Genomic DNA, 26,628 nt, shown 5'->3' on the forward strand with positions numbered 1-26,628 from the left:
TGATGAGGGGACTCATTTGTTTGATGAGGAAAAAGCTGTGGATGTTGTATGCCTAGACTCAAGTAAAGCTTTTCCTTCTTGGCTCTTGTGAGGCTGCTCCTTGAATATTGTTTTCAGTTTTGGGCCCTTCACTATGAGAAAGACAACAAGGTGCTGGAGCATGTCCAGAGAAGGGTTGAGAGAACAAGATAGATGGATATCAACTGAGGGAACTGAGCTTGCTTAGAGTGGAGAAGAGGCTGAAGGAAAACTTCATCACACTATAACTGCCTGAAGACAGTCTGCAGGGAGGTGGGTATCAGTTTCTTTTCTCAGATGACAAGTAATAGGACACAAGGAAACTGCCTCAAGTTATTCCAGGGGAGGGTCAGGTTGGATATCTGGGAGACTTTCTTCATAGAAAAGCTGGTGAGACATTGGAACAGGCTGTCCAGGGCACTGGTGGAGTCACCATGCCTGGGGCTGTTTAAAAGCTGTGTTGATGCTGCGCTTGGACATGTGGTTTGGTGGTGAACTTTGTAATGGATAGGTGAATGGTTGGACTTGGTGGTCTTAAGGGTCTTTTCCAACCTTAATGATTCTGTGATTGTGTAATGTGCAAACACAGCTGCATACACTGAAGAAGAGGGAAGTTGCCTGTTTCTGAAACCTTAAATTTTCTTGGAAATATAGATAATGTTATAGGCTAAGTGGGACCAACCATTACCTTTACCTAAACGTAAACAAAGTTAAATACTTAGCTTGCAAAACAGCTTTGGTCTGGAGGAGAACTACAGTAGGAAGGCTGGAAGTTGTGTGGGGTTCTTTCTTAACAGAAATTGGCAGCTGTGAGAAAGTTAATTAACAGCAATAATTGATAAGAATAATCTATTCATTGCCCTGGCTAGAGAATGGAAGTCTGTGTGCTTTATATTCAAGTGTCAAGTTGCTCTTGGACTGCTAAGCCAGGTAACATTAATAGGGCTTACTCCCCAAGGGAAGATCCCCCAGGTAACGCGGTGGCAGGGCACAAAGCACAATCTGTTATGTATTAAATTTTTGTACCTTGCCAATGGAAACTGACATTGTTCTTGCTCTGAAAAGTAAGGGAAATGGTTTCTAGTAAATTTGTCATGTTGAGGGCAAAGTAAAAGAAGAAAAAAAGTGGTAAAATAGTGGCAAAAAATGGGAAGATAATAACAGCAATTATATTTGCAAAATAGAAAACCTACTTCTTCCATTCTCTGATTGCTCCTGAGCCAAGACACATGAGAGTTTCTCCTGTTGCACATCAAAACTTTTCACATTAAAAGCTCATATAATAAGTACTTCACTGGGGCAAACAGGATAGGAGCTAAGTACAGTATTGAGGACAACTTGATGAGAATGAAGGCTTGTGTCTTCTGTAGCTGTGGAACGAAACTCTAAAGGGACAGAGACCAAAGACCACCCTGCCATGCACTGTATTGCTTTCGAAAATCAGAATGTCATCTATCCCTCTGCTAGTTCCAACTTGCTGCTTTAATACTGCCCATTATTAGGGAGATCAAGGTCCAGGGGCCACACAGCTAGGCTTTTTCTTAAAGGAGTGGCTGGGTGAGACAAATGATCCTGCCTGCTTTGGTGTGCTTCACAGAGTCGTGAGCTTGGCTGTGTGGTTCCTTTTGCCCTTTTAATTATGTGTTGTGAGAAGAAAACAAAGCAGAGACTTATCCTTCTGCAACATTTTGAACTTCAGGTTGCCAAAATGGCTTATGTCATGTACAATCTGAGCTAGCTGGTCTGACTGTTCTCGCAAACAAAATGAGTGGGGAGTTGTGTGTTCTTAAGTACGAATGAATAAAAGTACCTGTTTTCATTCTCTGGATTTAGATGTATTTATTTTAGAGCAGCTGCTGCAAAGTTCAACTTTGCTATAACTCTGATACCCAGTTAGAATCTATGTAACAGCTTTTCCCACTGGAACTCCTGCTAGAAACACCTACTGGTACCTTTCTCTTCAGCTTCACTGGCTGGGTGCGGAGTGAGGGACCAGAGGAACATGCAAGAAGCTGATGGCCCTGTTGTAGTCTGTGTGTCCCTCACATGTTGATCTGGCCTGTTGACTGCTGCATTCCCTCAACACTCTTATTAATTCTAGAGACTGAGAAGAGAAACCCAAGACCATTGTCATGAGGAGCACTGGCATGAGGGAGCTTCCAGACTTCACTTTTTCACATTAGAATGAGCTCAGTGCTTGAGCCTTGTTCATTAGGGCTCAGGTACAAATGATGGGAAAGTTACTATCTTGCACGATGGGTAGTGTTTTGGGACAAGGCACTGTGCCTTCTGGAGATGATTTTCCCCTGTTTCTTCCCTACTATTAGACTTTTTGACTTGACCTCCACATGCAGCTGGTCAAGATGGTTGGTAGATGAAGGATGCAGTAGTTAGTTACATCTGGCAAGAAGCACTTTCAGCATGACTGAAACGCTGCATTTTATACTAAGGTCAGCCTCAGAAACCTGCTTTCAAAGTCCTTCAATTTCATTGTTAACTATGAATTTAATGCTGAGTCTCTGTACATTAAGCTTCATCAGGGAAGGACAGCAACAGGGATTGGATTTCACTTACTCTGCTATTAAACATCTGTCCTGAAAAACAACAGCTGGTAAAACACAGGGCACAACTTTTTATTTACTTTTGCAATTGTATTTGAACTTCCCCCCTGCTTAGATCATTTTTATCCAGGAGTTTTCTGCTCATATTGTGGGTTTGAAGTGGTGCCAGAGAGAAGGCTCTCTACAGGACTTGCCACTGTCATGGTATGCTTGTGCTTTAAATAGTTGAGTGCAACTCAACGTGGTGGTAAGAAAATGAGCAGTTAATGTTATTCAAGTGTTAATTGTGCCGGAAATTAGGAGTATGTTTTCAGAGCCTCTACCCAGTGGTGTTGAGAGCATTTAATTAATTAGTTTGTGTGATTTCTCCAAACGAGTGGCAGGGAACCTGTCGGATCACTCAGCTCTGGCACAGCAGGCTCTAGCGGTCAATAGTCACATGTTGGACCTGAGTTTTCTTCCATCAGAAGAAATGGGAGATAGTGAGGGTGCGTGGAAAGTCTTGTAACTTCCTGCAGATTTCTTGATTTCCTTCCAGCGTTTCATTTTTTGGAAGCCAATGGCACCAGCCTGCAAGCAACTTAGGAAATCAAGGTGAAATATCCTTGTTCTGTTCACATGAATATTGTATCAGTAGTAGGAGCAGAAGATCTCACTGTAAAAGAAAGAACTGTATGTAGATGTTTTTATCTTAGATCCTTTTAGGAAGGTAAATAGCCTCCTGTGCTATAAGGAGCTTTTAAATGCTGAAAACTGGCACTTTTATGGTATTTGGTCACTGTTGAGATGTAAAATTAACTGGAGTCTAGAAAAATTCAGTCACTGCTGCGTGAAGATAGATTTGCGGTGATGTTTTGCATAATTGATGTGATTATTGGACCCCAATTCTACCTTTTCTTTTGATTCAATTCAACGAGTTAAACCCTTCAAGCTTCTCTCGCAACCTGTTTGAATAATACAGAGTTGTCCCCAGTATAAGTGGTGGAATTAGTGAAATTCAAAAGCATTAAGTCTTCAGTCAGCAGGAGGAAAGTATATATTTGGAATGCATACAATGGAAAGCATCAAGAGCACCATGCAGGAACTCACCAGAACATGTACAATGTCTGGAATTATAACAGAACTGGCTATGGCACTGGCCACTAATAACATGTACAAGCTATTCAGGATAAGGGGAATCAGTGCTTCGGGTCACTCAGCTCAGCTGGTCATGAATACATTATCTCCAGCAAAAGCTTCCCTCTTCCTGCTTTACAACACTGCGTAATTGTTGGAGTGCATTACAAAAGTTTTTGCTCATCTTGAAACCTGAATTACTGCCTTCTGCGCTGCCAGAGGTACAGTAGGACATCAGACCAGAAGAATCGGTGTTCTTGTGTGAAGGCATATATTGGAAGAGCTGTCATGTTACTTTCTTGCTTTTGCAAGAGAAATTTAATGTTTTTATTAACACCTTATAGCCACAGCTTGGGACGTGGAGAGCAATTTCTGTGTGAGTTTCTCCAGTTGCTTGGTCTGGTGCCTTTTAGTCCTGCTGGCTTTATCCCTTGCAAAATCAGGTGCTTGCACTGAAGTGTTGTCTCTGCTTGCTAAAGTCCTGGCAGCCACATGGTGAAAACATTTACCTTTAACCTCAACCTGCTGTAAGATAGAAAAGAGCCTGAATCAAAGCCCAGGTGAAAAGGCTGTTGAAGCTTGGAAATGTTCATTCTGGGAGCTGCTGTTACATAGCTGGCTCTGGACATGCATCTCTGCACGTGGGGAAGTACAGACCTGTGTGTCTAGCCAATGCATTTGCAGTCTCACCCTGGAATCATTCAGCCTGTTGATCTTCCATTTAGACTGCAGTTTCCCATCCAAATGAATGAGACTTTTGAACACGAGGGATTTGCAGTCACAGCACTGGAGGACAGTCATTTGGCAAGTGTCTCAGTCTGGAAAGGGATGGAGTGAGCTCTGGGCAAGCAAAAGCAAAGCACGTGTGCATACCTTTACATTCCTGTCTCGCTTCTCTGAACAGAGATCTCTCAGCTGTCAAAACCATACTATTTTACTGGCAAGTTCTCGCTTCTCCCTTGGTGATATTTCATGGGTCCTGTCTGCTCCTATTCCTTCTGGGAAGAGGCCCTGCAGAACCAGCAAACCTGAGGGTGGGAAGTGCAGGAGGTGTTTGAGGCCTGCTTTCCTACTGCCATATTCTGACTTTTCAGAGGAGCCCTGAGCTTTTCTGCACAAAATGCATCACAGTCAGCAACTGGAGCTCTATCTGGATGTTTCAGTATGTTGGCACTTGGTTTTCCGTGTGTCCTTTGAAAGAGAGGCAGGCACTCGGAAAAGAGAGCTGCATGGTTCAAATTGGCAGCTGCCTCGTGAGCTAGCACAGGACAGGCTCGTGCTACAGGGGTCCAACTGGTGCACCAGCTCCATGCTGACCCTATAGCAGCATCCTGCCCTGAGTGGATCAGCCAAACACTGAGCAGGCAGGACCCCAATCCTTCTTGAATAGCTGTGCTCAGCTGCTGCTGCAGCCACAGTGGGCTGTGAAAAGAAGGGATTGGTGCCACAACCACAGGAGGCCTGGGGATGAGGGCCCCCAGAGCCTCCTTGTTAGCTATAGAAGCTATAACTGAGCATTTAGTGATTACTACATGTACTGTATTTATTTATTCTGTCTGCAAGGGGCTTTTTCCAAAGGGACACAGCCTCTTCAGCAGCTTTATTATGAGTGGTTAATAATTCACATGAAAACATCCTGCAGGTTGTGGGGTTGGACATTTTAAAGAATGCTTAGATATTTTTAACTCATTAGCCTTATAAGTTTTTGGACTCTCATTGACAATCATGTAAGTATTGCAATATTTAAAATGTTGTGGTTTTTTTTTCTCTGACTCGTACTGAAGTATGTTTTTCTGAGACATAAGACAAGATTCTGCAAATGTCTATGAATGTGTTCCATTTCACTACCTAAGCTCTCTATAAGTCTCGTAAGGAAATGTTCTCCTGCTCAATAAAGTAGGCATCTCTAACTTACAGGATTTTGGCAAAATATATGATGATGTATATTTCATAGAATTTCTCCCTGGAAGAGTTCATTCTATTACATAAATCTGGATCAGTCGTATTTCAGAGTACGGGTATTTCATTTTGTTCCATGAACTTAGTCCAAGGCTGCTGCTACTGAGGTATCTCAGAGTGCTTAGGGAACTTGGTATGTCTCAAAGTGTTGGTTTTCTTCCTTTTAAAGGCTTTTATAAAGTGAAATTATGTCTGTATTTTTTTCAGCTTGTCTGCATGTTATCCAGTGTATATGAGAGGGAAGGCTTTAAATATATCTATATATAAAATATGTTCACATACTATAGCAGTATCTAAAGTAAATTATAAATTCTTCCTTTTCATATGAAAGAGGTAAAGAAAAGTACCTGGCCAATACAGTACCATTAATCTATTCTCTTTTCTCCTTTCTCTCTTTACTTCTCTCTCTACAATAGAAGTGGAGCAAAAAGGTAATTAAATACCTTTCAAATTATATATATATTACTTATGTGTAGGCTAAGTTATTTAACAGTTTAACGTTTTAGTTGAAATACTTTGTCATTAATTCTCACTACTTTTTTGTTAAAGTTTATTTAGTCTCTCTGCTGCTCAACTTCATGAGATAACTCATTTTTGCTGAAAAGTTTTACCGGTACCACTTTCTTTCATTAAATTTCTTTTCAACAGTTTAGATAATTCACTTTTCTCCTGCCCCAAAGAATTTGGAAAGCACGCACACGTATGTATGTGCATAAGTATATCTAATTATGCTGCAAAAGCCTTTTAGAAATGGCACCCCTTTGTCAGCTACTTGCGGTGGTTTCTGAGATTCCAGTAAGGCAATATGCTTTTACACCAGCTGCTAAATCTGATTTTCCTCCTGTTTCCCTCTCCAGAGGATATTACCGATTTCTGAATTTTAGAAAATAATTGGTTACACTCCAAGCGGGGAGCACAAATGCAGGATCCCATCTGCCAGCTCTGTGCTACCAGAAACTTGGGTGGGACGCCTCTTTGCAGCTCCCCACTTCATCTCTCATCCTGGTGGTTATTCGAGTTCCTGAAGATCGCTATTGCAAATAACCAGCAAATATTCTCCCCCTGAAGCCTGTGCAGCCCTCCGGGTCAGAGAATGCTGAGGTGCACAACGAAGGCTGAAGGCCAACAAGCCTGATTCTCTCTGCACATCCCTCCTGTGCCCCTTTTGTCTCCCCATGCAGCCGGCCAGACTCTCGGCGTTGGCATTCCTGGGATGCCAGCATCAGCCGGGCAGTACTGACCTCTTCCCGAGCCCTGGGCATGCCCCAGCCACGAGCCGGCCCCTCTCTCCCCCCCAGAAGTCTGAGCAGCAAAGCACCCCAGTTAGTCAAACCGCTCCTCTGTGCTCCTCTCATGTAACAATAGAAGGTATATGTTTTTAAGTTACGAGTTACTACTATATTTAACAGGACATTTTTTAACTGATTAAAATCAAGAACCTCGGGTTCCTTTCCAGTGGAACTCTCCAGTTCTTATCCTTCCTTCTCTCCTTTCTTTCTTCCTTCCTTCCTTTTCCTTTCAGCCTTCATACATCATTCATTTTTAATTGTGTGGACTGCATGTTTCGTGTGTCCTGTAGCAGCTTCAGAAGTCTCATTTCTAGTTCCACTACTGGTCTGTAGCTGGGTATTCCCTCTCCTGCTCCCTTTGCTTTAAATGGTTTTCTGAGTTGCTAAGGGATTCTCCTTTGCTTTGCTATTGGTACCCTTTAAATATTTAATATCACTTGGGCCGTAAGGATGGGAATTTCTTTCTCTTATTTCCATTTCTAGGCCACTCTGCAGTGGGCTGTTCAAAATAACTATGTGGAACAATTCCCCCGGAGTTTAACCCTTCACCTAGTAGGTACAGATTCACTGCAATGTAATCTGGAAATAGAAACCCAGAAATCCTTTGGGGGCACATACTCATTTCAGAGTTTACAAAGGCGAGCGGTCCAAGTAAGTACACCTGTAAAAATAGATTTGAAAAGTAATAAGAAAATGAGCCAAAGTTGATAGAAAAAGCAGAAAAACAATAAATTTGGTGGAGCAAGTCTTGTTCTAGAGGCTTGGCCAGCAGGATGACTGGTCTCCAGTTACTGGGCATTGCTTTGACCTCGAGTGTCCTCTGCTGCAGAACTGCAGACTATTTCGAAGTTTGGTCCAACCACCTCCAGAGTCTCATTAACTTTGGTTTTTGTTTTAAATTCTTTCCCCCTCCAACAGTTTTCCTTTGCCCTGGACTGCTAAAAGGAGTATACCAGAGCGAACACCTGTTTGAATCCGACCACCAGTCTGGTGCCTGGTGCAAAGACCCGCTGCAGGCGTCTGACAAGATCTACTACATGCCCTGGACGCCTTATCGAACAGACACACTGACGGAGTACTCCTCCAAGGATGACTTCATCGCTGGGAGGCCAACCACGACCTACAAACTCCCGCACCGAGTGGACGGCACAGGGTTTGTGGTGTACGATGGGGCTTTGTTCTTCAACAAGGAGCGAACCCGAAATATAGTCAAGTTTGACTTGCGGACAAGGATAAAAAGCGGGGAGGCTATCATAGCTAATGCAAATTACCATGACACCTCTCCTTACCGCTGGGGAGGCAAGTCTGATATAGACCTGGCCGTGGATGAGAATGGGCTATGGGTAATCTATGCAACAGAACAAAATAATGGCAAAATAGTCATTAGCCAGTTAAACCCTTATACATTAAGGATTGAAGGGACGTGGGATACTGCCTATGACAAGAGGTCAGCTTCTAACGCTTTTATGATCTGTGGGATTTTATATGTGGTCAAGTCTGTGTATGAAGATGATGACAATGAAGCCACAGGGAATAAAATAGACTACATATATAACACTGACCAAAGCAAGGATAGCATGGTAGATGTGCCCTTTCCAAACTCCTATCAGTACATTGCTGCTGTGGATTATAATCCCCGGGACAACCTTCTCTACGTATGGAACAACTATCACGTAGTGAAGTATTCCTTGGATTTTGGCCCGCTGGACAGCAGAACAGGTAAGGGTTTTAATACTGAAACAAAATCTCAACTGGGATTTCTATTTTTCTCACAAATTGGGTGTGAAATTGAAATATGATCCTGTGGTAATGATCTGCCTGTGTTTGTAAATTAAGCCCTACTGCAATACCTATGATGGATGTTCAGACATTAATAAATGCAGAATTTTTTTTTTAATATCTTAGTCCATAATGAAACAGAGAAACAGGTAAGCTACCTGTAACTAACCTGAAACAGTCTCCAGATGCCCATGTTCTTTTTTACATCACAGGAAAAGCAACACTATTTTCTTCTTAATTGAAGTTTGCTCCATAAATAAGATCATCACCCCTTTTGCAGGAATTTTGGCAAAACAAAGCATGGAAGATGCTGTTGCTGCAAACAGCATGGGACAAATTGCAGGCCAGTTTAGATGAGCTAGTTCCATTAACATGAGGGAGCGTCGGCCTTTTACAGAAGCCACTAATTATTGTGAATGTGAGCACCCACAAGTGCATGTCTAGAATCAGGAGAGAAACTGATAACAAAATCTTCCAAAGTGTTGCTTTTTTTCATTTCCTTTAAGTTGCTCTTTTTTCAAAGCATTTAATTCAGGTCTACGTTGTAGAATACTTTCTCTAATAGAGGAAGACCCACCCTATCCATCCTCAGAGGATGTCCAGCTTTTCTACGTCTTTTAGTGTCAGAAATTACTCATTTGAGTTACAGTCACTTAAGATTACTATCCTCGTCTTTTTGCAAATATTGCATTCACAATTGCCACTTGGCTAGTAACATGACTTAGACTTACTGTGGTCATACTTGTTTGATGGTGCAAGAATTTCCAAACTGTGCTAAGCCTTTTACAAATGGTTATTGCTGTACATAAACTTATTTTAGTCAGAGTTACCAGGTATTTCCTGTGAAGGACCGTGTCTGTAGAGATGCTGAAAAAGGAGTGAGAGAGATGGAAGTAACATAATTTAGATAGTAAACTAGATGATTAGTAGCATTGTTATTTCCAAACTATTCTTTTTTGATGATGAGAAATAAGAGTGGATTCAAATTGCCAGAAGAGGAGTAGAGATGAGCTTTTCTTTTCCTACATACATACTGTCATCCACACTTTAAAAAGATGTTGAAAGAAACTGAGGATATGAAAATCTGGGGATAGGTGGAATAGAGGTAGTAATCGAGCAATGAATTTCCAATTTTGATACAAAAACGTAAGGAAGACAAGAAGGATTTCTGGAAGAACTAAATGAATGAGCCTGGGTTAAGGGAAGAGCGGGGATCCTTTCAATGATTTTGACCTCTGCAAGATCTAAAATGAGCAAGAAATGAACTAACACTTTTCATTCTCCCAACTTAATGATGAGCATGTACTTTCTGAGTAGTGGAGAGAAGCAGAGCAATTTGTGAGTTATTGGTTATCCCCAAGGAGTGAAAATCAATTCCATCCCTCCTATTTCTCAGGATTTCTCTCTTTTTCAATGATTCATTTGCAGGTATTACATTGGACTCTCTACTGCCTCTTTTTCATGTAGTGACTGTTTTCAGTAATAGAATCTTTAAAAAAATCTTTTTAAATCTTTTAAAAAAGCCATTTTTAATGAAAAACTCAAATTTTTTTTTTTTTTTTTTTTTTTTTTTTTTGTAAAAAAATTAAGTACCTTCCCATCCCGTTTTCCTAGCAGAGTCTAAGCTAATGAGATGGGAGAGCAGATGAAAATCTTGTGGAGGGCTGGGAATGTCAGCATAAGACTTTGAGTTATTCCCATGTCATGCTGTTTGGCTGGGATTTCAATTCCCTTTGATTTCACCAGTGTTTGGGTGGGAATTTAAAACCCACCATCCTTTAAAATGAAAAGCTGAAGTAGGTTTTGGCTTTGGATGTTGGAAAAAGAGGGTTAAGTTGATGTCAGGGAATCTGGTAAGCCTTCTTGTTCCTTTTGTACGCTTTTTATAGCTTTGCAACGTGGACACAAAGCTGAATTTTACATGCGTTTCTTTTCTCTGAAAATTGCTGAAATTGTCTGTTTGGCAGAACTGCATTGGTGTGCCTTTACCTCACTGCTATATAGATTTGCAGGACTTTTGTAAGAAGGCTGCAACTGACAGAAAGTGAAATCCTTGATTTGACAGGTCGAATGGGGTTGAGGCACTTCAAAGCAAAGGAGAATGCATTTGCAGAGGGAGTTCAGTGCTCCATTACCTGCACAGCCTGATTAGGGGGAACATTATTTTACTAGTTAGTCAAATGAAACCACTGGTTTTGAGTTGGATAGGGGAGCAAATACTTGTTCACCATTTAATTATTTTCAAAAGAGAGAAGCTGGTAGACAAGATCTGTGTGACTCTTTCTCATAGAATCATTAAGGTTGGACAAGAAACACCAATCCATCCCCACCATGCCCACATCTCCATGTTTCCTCAACACCTCCAGGGTTGGTGACTTCACCACCTCCCTGGGCAGCCTCTGTCAATGCATCAACACTCTTTCTGAGAAGATTTTTTTCCTAATATCCAGCCTGAATGTCCCCTTAAGGATCCAGTGAAACACATTTTTTGGCTAATGTGAAATTTCATGCTGAATTTCTTTATATATAAGCAATATCCTTGTAACTATGTGGCTGGATTAAACCCGCCATGAGTCCTCCAACAAAGAGCGGGACAGGAGCCTGTGTTACACTGGGAAAGCAGTGAAAACCTAGAAAGTATTTTTAGATTCCTCTTTTAACTTATTTTCACAAACAGCAGATTGTTGATACATTTTTCCCTTCTCTTTTAAAATTGCTATAGCTTCTCAGTTCCTTTAGAAAGGGTGACGTTCAAAGAGAATGCATTTTGCAGCTATTTTCTATAGCATTACAGCTTGAGTAGCAAAATATGTAAACAATATTTGCTTAATTAGAAAATAAAAGATTGTAAAATTGATGGGTCAAGGAAATTGGTTGTTAAAAAGCAGTTAAGGGTGAAGTTTTAAAAACAGAGCTCTTAAAGCCAAAAATTGATTGTTACAGGCAAAGTAATATATTTAGCAGCCTAAATAGCCAGTTAACGTGTTTGAAACATATTTGAAATCTCTGGTATCGTACATTTCGAGGATATGGGAAATAAAAAACAGGTGCTAGAGGCTCCAGATCACTTAGACTCAAACATTTTCAGTCTTTTCCCAGACCATCCAGGGAAAAAAGGCAGCAGGAGTCTTTTTTCTTATAGGAAAGGCAGGAATCATATCCTCTCACTCTTCACGGCGATTGAACATTTTCTGTGCGTTTTAATTAAAGGCCTATTTGTGCAGGTAGGTTTGGTACACACTTGAGATCTTCACTGTCACAGAGCTTTCCCAGGCCATTGTTTGCAAAAATTGGGCTTTTATATCTGACTGTAAATGAGTGTCAAAATCTGGAGTTTCTGTGCTTAGCTTTGGTATCAGCCCCCTCAGCAGGGCACACGCATTCCATTCCCTGGGCAGCTGCAGTAACATCTCTTCCTAAATTGGCACCAGGATGAGGACACAACTTGCACGTCCTGGCAGTGACACGCAGTGCCACAGAGCTCTTTGCAGGCATGCAGGTAGCAGAGATGGAACCTTGGGGACAAAAGTGCTGCAAGGCCATGGCTGTTTGTTGCTGGTTAAGCTCTGCTTAGGCTACTGGCTGTTCCCTGTGGCAGGATGGAAAATGCAGACATCCTGCTTTTGAAGAGATGTTCTGTTTTTCCCATGTAAGTTCTGTTCAGGAGACCCTGGAAATGCATTATTGGCTGCTAATGGATGTATGATGTTAATAAATAAATGTGCCCTATCTGTGAGGAAGATAGTGACTTGATATACGACTTGTAATGCAGCCTCTTTGCACTTAAGTGGCTTTCGTATACTGTAAATTAACCCTGCAAACTGCCAGCCTGGTGATGAAATGTGATACGAAGCTTCCATCCGTATCTGCGATACTTTAAAAACCTCAGAGAGTGCCCATCAAACTTTCATCCTTCACATTTGCCTTCAGTATCTCAGGATGCTCTCTTGACATGTGACTGCATCCATTTTATTCAGTAAGGGTGGTGGTTTCTTCTCCTAAAGCAGTTTTACAATGCAGATAAGGTGAACCCTCTGTCCTTATAATATGCTAATTAAGTGCATTTGTGTCTTGGGTAAAAGATGTGGCGGGATGGTGATGAATAAGAACTTTAAACACATATGACACCTCGTTAAAATGTAATTTTCACATCATAAATCTGAGGCCTTTACTTTGACAGCTGAGTAATGTGGATAGTGGGCAGAGGATCTTGAACGTTTCAAAGCTGTCACGTGCTAATAGGTAGCTGGAAGAGGCTTCCTGCGCTGCTTGCCTTTAATGCCGCTCAGCCCTGCCTGGGAAATGCATCAGAAGGGCTGCCCAATCTTAAATCCCACTTGTGCACAGGATATGAATTGCTATTGCTCTGTGATCCCATTGCGATAAGATATGCTTAGCATCTCGGAAGATTCGGGCTGCATTTTAAAAGGCCAGCTGAGCCTTTTTGATGAGCGGCTTCTCCTGGCAGACAGGGGACGGTTTTGGGGAGCTGCTGAGTGTTTAATTGCAGCTTCTCCCGTGTTTTTATTTTCCAGTTGCTTTCTTCTCACCTAGGAGCATCCCCCAGCTCTCTCACTCCTGTTCCTCTTGGTTGCTTACAGTGACAGCTGCTGGCTGCACAGTGTTGCTGGAAGTTTGCAGAGATCAGCCCTTGCTTTCAGCAGCTTTTGCAAACTCACATTGTGAACTGGAGTCCTGGCTTTTATCTTCCAATATTTGCCCATATATGCCTGTCACACTTTTTCTATAAATATTTCAGTCTCCTTTTTGCTATCCATGATAGAAGGATGTGGCTGAGTATGGAGGTGAAGGAAAGCAGCATGGGGACACTACATCTTTTCTAACAAAGCTGGCATCTCAGCCTATGTTAGTTGGCCAGCCAGTACCCTAGGCTTAGAAGGAGGGGAGGGTGTTTCGCCTGACCAGGGTACATGGGGATCCAGAAGGGCATGAATGACATTTGTTCACCAGTTTGAGGCCTGAGCTATCTGTTCATTTTTGTCCTGTTTAATTTTTTCCCCTTCATAAAGCAGTACTTGATTAAAAAATAGCAAAGTATCAAACCACTGGATGCTTTTCAAAAAGCAATGTTTGCCCGTGGGCAGAAAATCTGAGTTCTTTACCTTCTTACAATAAATAAATAAATAAATAAGCACACTAAAAAGCAAGATTTCTCAGCTTCAAAACCCTCTCTTTCTGGAAAAATTTCATAAATATTAATGCTGTTTGTTTAGCACAATGAGAGTATCTTCAGTGCGTCTCCAGTAGAGATAGATATGTGGTTGCTCCCTCCTCCTAAATAAAAGCTATACTCCTCTCAGTGGGTGTGGAACAGGAGAGAGCCTGGCCATCCAGAACAGCCCTTGTATTCCTATATAAGCCAGCCTGGAAAGATGGTACAGCAGGCTTTAACCCATCAGGGAACAGTTCTGGGCTGCTGATGTGCCTCTTTGGAGATCAGCCGTCCCTGTTGCAAACCAAATGTGAATTTTTCATGAAATCTGCAGGCAAGTCACACCTCTGAGTCCCCACAGGCCAGGAAACACAGGAATGCAAGCTGGGCTTTGTGGCTGGGCTGATGGCTTGATGTAGGGAAAGGGCAGCGAGAGACAAATGATGAAGCGAAACTTCACTTTCAAGCTTCAAAACAAAAGGAGGCTGGTGATTTTTGCACTTCATAATCCTGTCAAACACCAGGAGGGGAAAAGCATGTTGCCAAGAACATGTCTGAGAAGCCGAAGCAGCTGTTGTGGCAGGAAGCATAGGATGTACTGTGGCAGATAGTGGGGTGATAGCAGAGAGAAATAGACATTAACTGTGGATGAAGGATAGCAGCTTTCCTCTTCTGTGGTGAGCTGTTCTGCTTCAGGACTCAGCCTGGAGCTGAAATTAATTGTCCTTTCATTAAGTTTGAGACCACCAGGTTATTGCATTGCCATCCACCACAGCTTCTCTGTCTGATGAAAATCCTCTGCACCAAACCCAGTTATGTCAGAGGCAAGTGTTGGTTGGAGCTGTGTGAAAGAAGTGACATGGAGCAAACAAATGAGGGAGTGCATCATGAACCAGAGAAACTTTGGGAGTATTAGAGATTTACATTGGCTTTTTATCAACAAATGCGTGATGTAACACTTGGCCAGCAGGTTTCTCTGGTTTGTCTGCAAGGAAGGAGATCTGTACATGGTTCGAGGGTTCAGATTCCAGGAGATCCATTCTTGAGCTGCCACATTTGCCATCTCCTCTCCTCTCACTCTGAAAGAGGATTATAATCTGCCAGGCTTCTTCTGAAGGTAATACCCTCTCAACCTACATGATATTTTTGCACCTAATTCCTCGTGGCTTTCACCATGGCATGCAAACAGTCTGTGCTCTCTGCAGCTCTGCTCTTGTGTGGCTACAGAGCCACTAACCTGGCTCAGGGCATGGGGACGTGGCCCCTTATTTCATGGTTGGATTAGATTATTTCAGTGAACTTTTCCGACCTTAATGATTCTGTGATTCTATGTGGCACCTTGGGCTTTTGCTACTGTTTTTTTTTCCATGATCAGCCCTTTTCCTGCTCCGCACTGAAAATACCTCCACCATGGCTCTCCTTGCATGTCTGCCACTGATTGTGTTTGTTCTGAAAATGAATACTGTAATATTTTTAGCGCCACTTATTAAGACTCGTCTCTTGAAGCCTCATTCAACATTTCTAATTAACTTCTTCGATGCTGCCATTGCTCTGCAGTGCTGCCATGCCAGTTCAGCTTTTCTTTCCTCTTCTTCACTAAGCAGACTGAGGAGGGGATCATAGAATCATTAAAGTTGGAAAAGGCTACTAAAATCGTCTAGTCTAGCCATCAACCCATCACCACGTGCCCGTTATTCATGAATGTCCTGATCTTTTCTGTTCGGAATCGAAGCAAATAGAGAATGCACTGGATGCTCTTCAGACTGCTTGTCTTGGCACTCAAAGAGGAGTAAACCACAAAATTACTGAGCTTTTACGAGGGTCTTTACAGAGTCCCTTGACTGCAGGAAGCTGTGCAACTCCTCATCCTTCTGATGTGACAGCAAGTAATTTTCCAAACTCTTAAAGCACAATTATAGGTACAAAAAGTACCCAAAGTGTATATTAGGAGTGGAAAGGGGTCAGCCTTACCCTCAGAAATCTGGCTGAACTCTCATGGTGGAGTTGGATTGATGGCTTGATTGTAGAAAAATTCTTGAATTTAAGTTGAACGTGCAGAAAAAGTGAGGTAGTTTGTGAGGTAGTCTGTAGATCTCTGCATTTTTGGAGAAATGGGACCAGCCATGAAGGGCTGTGAAATGCTAGTCAGCGATGCTGTCAACAGCCTGGCATGGGAAGATTGGCAAAGCCTAGAAAAAAGAGATAACATACATTTTGAAACACACCTTCTTGAAGTGCATTTTGGCATAGTGACTACGTAAAGTCAAGAGACTTTGTAACGAAGAAAGGAAGAGTAAAACAGTGCCCATTTGTTTTGGGTGAGCAGTCTGCCAGGCGAGTGTGGGCGAAGGTTAATACAAAAGAAAACAAAAAGTTTCTGGAACAAAATCCCTAAGCTCTTGCGGTGCCATTATTCAGCTAAATCCTCTGAAGCTGGTGTGAGTCTGGGCTTGGGCTTCAGGAGCGAGAAGGAATTGCACTTTGTCAGTGAAAGGCTTTTTAGCCTCCTGATTTGTGTTGAAAGCACCAGAAGAGGATAATATAAATTGTAAGCTGGAACAAACAGTGACTGTCCGTATACATTGAAGTCACAGTATCTGTACTACATTTTTACATTGAAAAGGTTTTTTTCAAGAATATGCTTATGATTGGGGGGCAAAGCAGATGATGAAGGCTTAGCTGAAAGAGACGTGTCCATTAAAACAACATAGTGATTGTTCTCCATAACAGGATTTCTTCACTGTAACGGGATTTTTGCTTGATTAAAATGCGCTGAGAGGAAACAGGTCTTAAGGCAAATTTCACTGAAAGATAGGATTCAGTTTAAAAGGACTGACACTGAATAAGTAAACTGGGTGTTTCATGTTACAGACCTGCTAGGTTCTGTATTCTCACAGTACTGGCTGCTTCAGACTGAGAAAAGGTTGGAGGAAAGGAAGAAAAGAAACATCAGAACTGAAAACTGCAGAATTTATACACTGGCCATGAGAGGAGATGGGAAAATCAGCTGCCTTTATCCCAGTCTGAGCACACTTAATGGGGTGCCATTCATGCTTGCTTCAAATAGCTGGAATGAATTAGCACAGCCCCTGGAGATACCAAGCATCAGGCAGCTCTGCAATGCTTTGCATATGTTGGTGTTTAAGATGGACATAGGGAAGGGGTCAAGGGAGTGTTGTGCTGAGAAAGAAAATATAAAGAAACAACAAGTACAGATGTGCCAGCAGGGATGAGGAACTTCTTTGTGAGTTTGCAGCACCTTCCCAACATTCTGTGTGAAGAACTTTTGTGAGCTTCCATGTATTGGCCTCACATTCATTTGTCTCCCTGACCGCATTAACTTATTTCATCTCTCTCAAGCACGCATGAAGCATGCTGAGGATAGCCAGGATGGATCAGCTTGAACTCACATGGTATTTGGAGCCCTTGTACTGCTGAATTAAGCAAAGGACCAGTAATGGTGGTGTGAGTGCTGAGACTCCAGCACGGAGGGCAGCATGAAAAAGAAAATGAGGGGATTTTTTTTTAAGTAGTAAAAAAGTAGTAAAATAGTATTTGCTTAACTGTGGCATATGTACACAGTACAGGGACCCTTGCTGACAGCAATGAATATTTTTGACTCTCTCCATCTAAGCATATGATTTTCTCACTGGACAGTGACTGCCAAGTATTTTATTACTGCAGTATTATTTTACTAGCTATTCACAAGGAATATCCTTGGAGCACCTGGAAAGGCTTTATTGGTAAAAGTGCTGTTGTCCTCAGCACAGCAAGGATCTGGACAAGTGAGGAATGCCAGCAACTGAAATACAAGCCAAGGTGGAAAGTGCTCGGGAAAGTTCCTGATGCATTCACACTGTTTAAGATGCAGATTCATCCAATATTGAGTTAGGAGAGGTGCCTCTACTCGGTGCCTTGCTTGTAAACAAAAGCTTTCTTTGCAGATAAATGACAAAAACCTCCTCCTGAGCTCCTAAATGAAGCTTTCGGATAGCCTAAAACTGGATAGTCAGAACGTGGTGTGTTGTGCAAGGCTGCTGTAATGTGTTCTTTTCATATAAATGAGTTTAAATTGACTCTGGTATGAAGAGTAGAACAGAGAATTAAATTAGATTAATAGATTTTTTAAGACCAGAAGGGACCATTAGCTCATTTAGTCTGACCTCTGTAATGCATTCGATTGGATTTCATCCGCTTCCTCTTGTAGTGAGCCTAATGACTTGACGTTAACTAAAGTGTGTCTTCCAGAAGGGCACCCAGCCTCCAGGAGACAATCAGTGTGTCGCTTCTCATGACGCATTTCTTGTATAGGAATTCTCTCCCAGGTTACTGAGGTAAAATAATATTTGCATTGGAAATGCTAGGTTGTATGCCCAGCCTTTGGAGTCCTATTGTGCCTCTTTATATCGTATGTAACAAAAAAAAAAATCACACATCTGCTTGAGTTACACTTATACCTCACTCACCCAGTCTCAGGAGGGTGCTTTCTATAGGAGTTACTGGTAGGTCTGAGATATTTTTTTTTTTGAGGATGTTAGAAAATTGTTACGTAGAGTGAGAAATTCCTGAACAGCCTGAGGAAACAAACAATTCACTGGCAGCAGAAAAGTAGCTTGCTGGGCACTGAAAACAGGGAAAGAGCCTCCTTCCTTTCAGATTTGTACTTTATGGTGAACATTGCTAAATGCTTCTGTAAACTCTGTTTTTTAATTAGAGGAAATTACCAGTCTGCAGCGCTCGCATACTGCTCTCTTAATGCCACTTCCATTTTCATTTGAACCAGTGTTGGTAGGGAATGACATTTAAACCTTGGAGTTTGTCATCAAGTTCTAATTTTCTCGTTGATGAGAACATCTGTCCATTGGAAAGGGCAAAAGCTTGTTCCAGCAGTTTTTCCATAAGGTAATGGAAGATTTACTTCCAAATGTTTTTTTTTCTTATTGTTGGTTTGATTTTATTGCCTTTTGTTTTTCACTTTTTTGTTGTTGTTGTTGTTGTTGTTGTCAGTCTGTATTTACACTGAGTAAACGATGGTTATGCAAGGAAGTGAACCATAGAGAATAGAAGAAGCACTTTGGGAAACAGTCATTAAATTGTATCGAGGGCATGGTCATACTAGGTTTTTCACAACAAAATATATCCATGTGTTCTTGTGGAAAGAGGTTACCGTTTTCTTAATACGCGAATATGTATTGGGGGCACTAAAAAAAGTCTTAATTCAAATTATTATAATGTGGAAGTCCTGTCTTCCTTTGCCAGTGAAATTTGTTACCATAGTGCATTTGGACATCATCACCCCAATGTATTTGTCAGTAGAGGCATCAATTGTAGCCAATGAGAAGAAGCCCAAATGATGCTGAAATGGTGTGGGGGCTAACTGGTGTACGGGGTAATGACAGTGGGAGTTTTGTGCTGCTGATCTCCATGCAGACTGTATGTTGAAGGCAGAAAGCTCCATCACCTTGCTCATGGGCTTATGCATGCCCATAAATTTGCCTTCCTAGTTACTTCTAGACTGGGGGAACATGGGAGGAAGTTATGGTAAATGCTTCTTTCTGTGTATCATAAGACTATCTGTGACAATTATAAATCTCTGTCCTCCATTTGCCTCCTCTGCCCATCTCCATGTGTTTTGCATGAAGGGAAATCTTTTTCTGATGTCGTATATAAAAGAAGAGAACATCAAAAGAGGATGGTTTAGGCAGTCTTCTTTCCCACTTGAAAATTTCAGAAAGCAAACTGATATTTCAGCTTGAGATGGGCCCAATACTAGAAAAAAAATGGAGATGGGAGGTTTTTAGTTTTATGTAATTCTTTAATGTGTGTGGTGAAGCCTCTGAAGATGATGCTTCCCAGAGCTGACAGGACTCATGGAGGAGACATCTCTGAGACTTTCAGTAAAAGTGTACTTGCGTGCATGTATCTATTTATGTAGAAACCTGTGAGAAGGTCCGCTGGATATTTCTGTTGGGGATGCTGATGTTATCTTGTCCTCTTAGCATCCTAATAAGGTTCAGATGTCATTGATTCTAGAGATCTGTTTTTACCTATTCTAGACTTGGCTGCATGTCACTCTTCTACTACAAGAGATTGATCTTTGTTTTTTTTTTTTAAGGTTTTTTTTTTTTTTCCTTGAATTGCATATTTAACAATAAAAATGAATGATGATCTATTCCTAGCTGAGTCTCCAAGGGATGCAACTGTTTCTCATTATAAAGGGGGAAAAAAAAGTAATTAAATTTTAATTATTTTTCCCTTTTGCCCAAATATCTTCACACGGTGCAAATTAAATAAAATTATTTAACCATGACAAGCACTTCTGCCAATTAATCCCTGAGAAGTGGAACTGGAAAATGTATGCCACACGCATGCAGGCAGTCACACACAGATGCCTGGAAAAAGAAACCCAAAGGAGTCTGAGATGAGCACGAGTTAAGTAGCCCAGCGGAGCCACGGATGAAAGTTTAAGCGATAGTGACGTCCATTGGCAAGCTGGCCTGAGCTCTTTGCAGCTTCCCTTCTGATACTCTGAAGAATCCTTTTCCCTTCTGGCTTAAGAGCTAAAGATTAATTGAAGTTCAAGAACTCAGTATTTCTAGTAGGCTTTATACTGAAATTTAAGATGGGTAATTTAACTTGGAATTGATTTTTTTTTCTTCAATTTGAGCTTTTAGTATGTGCATATTTTTGTCTCGGCTGCACTTGGGTTTCCTGAATTAGAGGCAAGATTACTAAAAGATATTCATTAGACAAACGTGTTTATTAGCAACATAAAGATCATTCTACTGCATGCCTGAAAAATAGATCCAGTTATTAAAGAAGAAATTTTTCAGGCAATTTCAAAGCATTAGGGAAAAAAAATTCATCTTTCCGGATTTCTATATAGCTTGATTCATTATCTACTGATATACACTTTGCTTTTTTCTTTATGGACGGTGTTTCAAGGTCAGAGTTATCTTCATTTCTAAATAGCAGCTGAAAAACCTGCCTTGAAGTCCATGGCTGTGCCATGGAAGCAGCTCTTCTCCAGAAAGATGTCATCCTGCATCTGTAGGGTGGTGCAGATGCCTCTTGGAGGGACATCTGCAGGGCCCTTTGTCTTGTTTGGAAGAAGCCGTATCCACATCTTTGAGATTTTAATTTAGGTCTGTTTGGTATTGAGACTTCATCTTTTGGCAGCTGAAATCAGACATGGAGCGTAGACTGCTCTGCAGCTAATGCTGGAGGAAGTACTATCAACAGTAAGTTGTACACATTTTATATAAATATATATGTGTGTGTGTGTGTCTGTGTAGAGAGAGAGATTTGTGCGTTGATTAGATATGTTTGAAAAAGTAGAGTTTGCAAGCTGGCTCAGTTGCCAAGGTGATTTAACTAAATATACTTTTGTTCTCACAGAAGGCAGGGACATACTTGCTGCTTTACAGACAGAAGATTTTTGTATTTTGTGTGTGTGTGGTTTTTTTTCTTCTTGATGGAATCTTTTATAAGCAATGAATGTGCTCTGCTAGATACAAGCATTTGGTAGGATTCCCTGACTTTAGTCAGACATCACGATGCTAAACAAATTGTTTGATTCCCCACATCACTCCAAATGCAATGTAAAGATACATTTCTATCACTTTACTTACATTCCAGTCTGTAGAGTCTTTTAGACGAGACTAGTGTGAAGTAGACCTGGGGCAAAGTAAAAGCAGTCGTGGGCTCTGTTGGATAATATAAGATGGTGAATCAAGATTAAATGATCTGGGAAAAGGCCTAGACAGTGGTAAAGGAAGGCTTGGTACTGCAGTTGCGAAGGGATGGGCAGATTTCCTGAACCACCCTACAGTTAGTGAAGTGAAGATGCAGTCCAAGTTCTGACACCATAATGCTGTCTTGCATTATGCAGGACAGCACAGGTTCCTAAGCTTGGTGGAAATTCAGAAGCAAAATTTTTCAGGCAGGAAAGGAGGCATCCAGTTGGCAAATGGAGACAGCTGGGACATCACTGCTTGCAGCCTCTTCCTCTAGTAAGGTTAAAGGTTTTTTATGCTGGCCTGGACCTTAGATGTAGGAAATTGTACATTTAGACCACAGCACAGTAATGCATTGTCATCAGAATGATTTTTTTGTTTTTTAATGTTGGAAAACCTCCCGGTGGTATAAAATCAAAAGATTTTGCAGGAAGTTGCGCTTTTTTGGCAGAAAGTATCAAAACAAGTAATTTGGATGCTACTGTTGCCATCAGTAATGTTAAAGTATTGTTACCATTAAATTTTGATGTTACATTTAGCATGGACTGTTTTAATATTATCCAAGGGAAAAAAAAAAAAAAAAAGGTTAAGTCCTAGGAAGCAAAAGAGGTTTGGTTATCTTTGAGTCAGAATTCTCTGAAAATCACACTGCTCCAGGAATTTTAGCTTTATATTCAAGGTAATAACAAAATAAGGATGCTGCATGTCAGATTTTTTTTCAGAGGGCAAGTTTCTCTGCTCAGCACTGGTTTGGGCTGCTGGCCCTTCAGCCCTGTTGGAGTGATGTAAAGTGCTTGTTGTTGACTTGAGTCTTATATCCTGGGCTCATTTCATTTTTTGTCCAAGCAGAGAACCTATGTACTGTAGCTGCCTAGAGAGGATCTACCAAGGAATATTTCCTGACCTTTCTGTCTGACCCTATGGCTATTTTGTGACTCTTTCTTACTCTGCCTTCTTCTGTAGCTTGTGACTTTCCCGTGCTGGTGGCAAATGTTGGAAAATCCCAGCACTCCTTGCTAGACTGACCATGGAATTTCATTTGCATGAATTTTGTTGATCACTAAGATCAATCATGTACCCTGTATTTTGCTTTGGAGCAAATGGAGCAAGCATACCAAGTGAATAACTGGGTGATTTATTTATTGGAAATTCTGGGATGGAATCTTTTATCTTCATAAATCTCATGTTAGGAAGATATTCTAACTACATCCAATGGTGACATTTGTCTATATAGAAATCAGCGCCTTAACTCTGCACAGAGAGCAAACCTTCATGTTTCACCCTGCGTTTGGAATTTCAAGTTAACCAGGATTGTGCTGTGTTTAATTACATACTAAGACAAATCTGCATATTGCATCTCTATTGCTAGATGCAAAGGCTGAGATTCAGCTTCAGGCTCATATAGAGGAATTGGCATTTTGCAGGGGCTGCAGCATGTGCCAGAGTTTGTGATGGTTGGGTGCCTCCTGCTAACAACAAACCAGCAAGGGGAGTTGAGATGTGCATAATGTGGCTGAAAATGTGGAATGCCAGAAGTAGAGACGCAAGTAAGAATTGGCCAGCAGAGCTAGCTGTGAATATGGTCTTTTTTATGAGGCCATCGGTTGTTGCAGAGCTAAGCACAGATGACTTTGGTTAAAAATTAGCCTCAGTGCCTTTCCAGGGTTCCCGAATGAAAGTTTCACTGATATGAAAGGTGCACAGTCTTTTTGCTAGTAGTGCAGGCGTAGTCTTCCTCTTGATGTTCTAGGGCTCTCCTTCATCAATAGCATTTCCTGAATACTTGGAAGTTCATTGTAATTCTAGCTGAGTCATATTTTGCATCCTCAGATGGTTGCATTTTCTCATTTCATTGCACCCCATACTGCACTTATCTTGTAATCTTTTCTGTCCACGTTAGAGGTGTATTGATGGTAGTTAAAATTGAATCCTGGACCTTTGGTCTGAAACCAGAGACGCAAACCAGATCAAAAAGTGTTTGCTGACATCAAAGTGTGTCTACACAATCTCTACCTGACAGCAGCCTGTCCTCTTGTTATACATACTGATCAGTTCTGAAGTTTCTTATGCCTTCATTTGCCTACAACAATTGTCTTTGCTTAAATATGAGGGGTAGGACTGCTGACCTCAGATGGCCCTAGTTTCTTCATGTGGGAAACCTTCTACTCATTAGGAGATCATTATAGATGAAACTGGTGAAATTTTAGTAGATTATCATTAACTTACGGTGATTATGATAGAATGACTGTTTTCCTTTGTCTTCTGTCACTTGAAAATGTAATATGCCTCAGTTTGTTGAATGGTGCAGACCTTTATAAATGGGACTGAAGATCCGTACCAGCTTCTGATGGTCAGAGGGTAAAGCCAGATATCTGCTCCTCCTCACTCCATCACTTTATTTTTCCCACCTGCCCTTTGTAAAGAAACCTGCTGACTACTGAGAGGTCAACACAGATGAAGGTTCTTGTTGGCAGCCAGTCTCCATATCATAAAGTACTGTATTGTATTAGAAATCACTGTAAAAGTCTCCGTTTTTGCTTTCCTTAACAGTAGCTTCTTCCCAGCTGAATGCAGTTGGTTGCTGTTTGTATTATTGGTCCTGTCCACAGATCCTTCAGCTAGAGTGGCTGGGTCTGCAGCTTCTGTGGGAGAATGCAGCCCTGCTTATCACAGTGCAGCTGTTTGCACCACCTGAAGATGTGGCTGTTTGACTTGAGAGAGGCCTACCATTTCTGCATCCTCAGGGCATGTAGCTCCTTGTTTATCTAGTTGCCAGTTTAATCAAAACCTGACTCGCTATTTCAAAGATGATTTAGAATCATAGAATTGCTCATGTTGGAAAAGACCTTCAAGATCATCAAGTCCAGCCACAACCTAGCCATACTACCCTAACAACCCTCCACTAAATCATGTCCCTGTGCACCACATCCAGTTTCTAAACACATTCAGGAATGGTGACTCAACCACCTCCCTGGGGAGCCTATTCCAGTGCTTAACAACCCTTTCTGTAAAGAAAATTTTCCTGATATCCAACCTAAACCTCCCCTGGCACAACTTGAGGCTGTTTCCCCTCGTCCTGTCACCAGTGAGAGGAGAGCAATCCCACTCTCTCTGCAATCACTTTTCAGGTATTGGGAGAGAGCAATAAGGTCTCCCCTCAGCCTCCTCTTCCCTGGACTAAACAACCCCAGTTCCTTCAGTTGCTCCTCATAGGGCATATTCTCCAAGCCCTTCACAAGCCTTGTTGCCCTTGTCTGGATCTGCTCCAGCACTTCCCATTCTCCCCTTAACAATTCTAGCTGTCTCAGTGTTTCTGTGCATGTTTCTGGTGTACACCCTGAGTAGCTGAAACTCATCCCATATCCCCTAATTCATGTTATGGATGTGAGCAGACTTGCGCTGCCCAGACCTTTTGGTTGTTTAGAGATATTCCAGTTCCCAACTCATCTCCCTGTGATGGTTTGTCCCACTGGATCTGGCAGAACAAGGCATGTGAGTTCCCGTGCAGAGCTCAGCAGCTTGGCTTTGCTATCAGAACACCAAGATGCTGGGAATCTGGCACTATGCTCTGCTCCCTTCATTTCCTCAGTGCCTCACAGAAATGCACGTATTTTTGTGAGAACGAGCTCTGCATTTTTGTTCTAAAGTTAAATTTCGGGGCTGTCAGTTCTACTCACAGCACTATTGAGCTCGTCTGTATGATTATGGCATATTCAGTTTTGTTTAAAAGTACAAAGGTATTCTTGCATTTCTAAATGGAAAGAAAAGCTTTAAAATATAATTTGTGAAGATCTGGGACATAATAAAGGAATGCCTAAATCCATAATAGCAATTATTTTGGTGGGTTTTATTTGCTTTTGGATTAAAAGAACTGGGTTGTAATCTGAGAATTTGGGGGTTGTCTTGAGATTGATTGTGGATTGTCTTTCCAGCACCAACTCTGGAGCAATATCATTTCAAGCTCCTTACAAACCAAGGCTTTTTCATAGTATTTTGTTTTTCTTTTCTTCTTTCTTTCTTTCTTTTTTTTTTCTTTCTTTTTTTTTTCTCCCCCATTTGTTCTGGGAGCTCTCTAAGCTTGTTCCGGTCATTTGTAACCTTTGCAATCAGTGTGATTGAGGTACCTGGGGAAAATCTGCTTCCCTGCTCATCCAGCTTGTTAAGCAAAAAGTGTAGAATCTACCTTCAATCAGTAGTAAAGATATTTTGTTCCATTCCACTTTTTCCTGTAATTGATCTCTTCTCCTGTTCTCACCCCTTAATAAAATATCCCAGTAGTTTAAACCTTGCAAAAAGCCACCTTTGTCTCAAGTAAAGGGCAGTTTGCAATCTGGCTTCTCATCCACGTGAAAGTAACTGGAATTTTTGACTGGCTTCTTGAAAAGGAAAATACTTTCAGAGGACTTGCTCCCTCAATGTTGCACTATGGGATTAAATACCAGGGCTCCATCCTACTGTGAAGGCAACTCTTGTGCTGCTCAGAGATGTGTCAGGTTTTATCTTCGTTTTTTTGTTGTTGTTGTTTGTTTTTTTAAGGATTTCCCTCTGCCCTCCCCCCTCCTATTTGTTGTCCATTTTTGCCTCTGTTTGAATTGCCTGAAAGTAACAACAGTGTGAATCCACAAATCCAGTAACTTGAGAAGGAAACCCTATATCTAATTAAGTTGTCCCTGCTGGGAAGGACAGTGAAAGATTGAGCTCCTACACAAAAAGGTCGCCTGTGAGAATGAGCTTAAACTCACTTTGAAATGATAGACTGACACAGGGAGTTGCAAAGCCACCTTCCTAAGTGACACTTCCCTGCACCTGCAGGGGCCATTGCTTCAGTAGTCGCTGCTACTTCAGTTGAAACTATTATGGCAATCAGAATTGTGATGGCCATTATTACTGAGAGTGGGAATTCGGTCCCAAGGAGCAAACCCAGAAATCATTCCTTCCTTTGAGTAGCATCAAACCATCTAAATGTTATTTGGAATAACCTCAAATGCTATGAGATA

The 26,628-nt window shown here is 41.4% G+C and overlaps 1 protein-coding gene across 26 annotated transcripts in view; it reads left to right on the top strand.

The window, feature by feature from the left end:
- Window positions 1-26,628, top strand: part of ADGRL3 (adhesion G protein-coupled receptor L3) — a 492,302-nt gene that overhangs the window by 308,673 nt on the left and 157,001 nt on the right. For 22 of the 26 annotated variants that reach the window (XM_048942764.1, XM_048942787.1, XM_048942790.1 and 19 more), the window contains 2 exons: window positions 6,071-6,085; window positions 7,862-8,662. In XM_048942764.1, the coding sequence (XP_048798721.1) occupies window positions 6,071-6,085; window positions 7,862-8,662 (816 nt within the window). The remainder of the gene's footprint in view (window positions 1-6,070; window positions 6,086-7,861; window positions 8,663-26,628) is intronic. The other 4 variants (XM_048942770.1, XM_048942780.1, XM_048942783.1 and 1 more) reach the window with 1 other exon arrangement.

The sequence above is a fragment of the Lagopus muta genome, chromosome 4, assembly GCF_023343835.1.
Source record: "Lagopus muta isolate bLagMut1 chromosome 4, bLagMut1 primary, whole genome shotgun sequence".
Lineage (NCBI taxonomy): Eukaryota > Metazoa > Chordata > Aves > Galliformes > Phasianidae > Lagopus > Lagopus muta.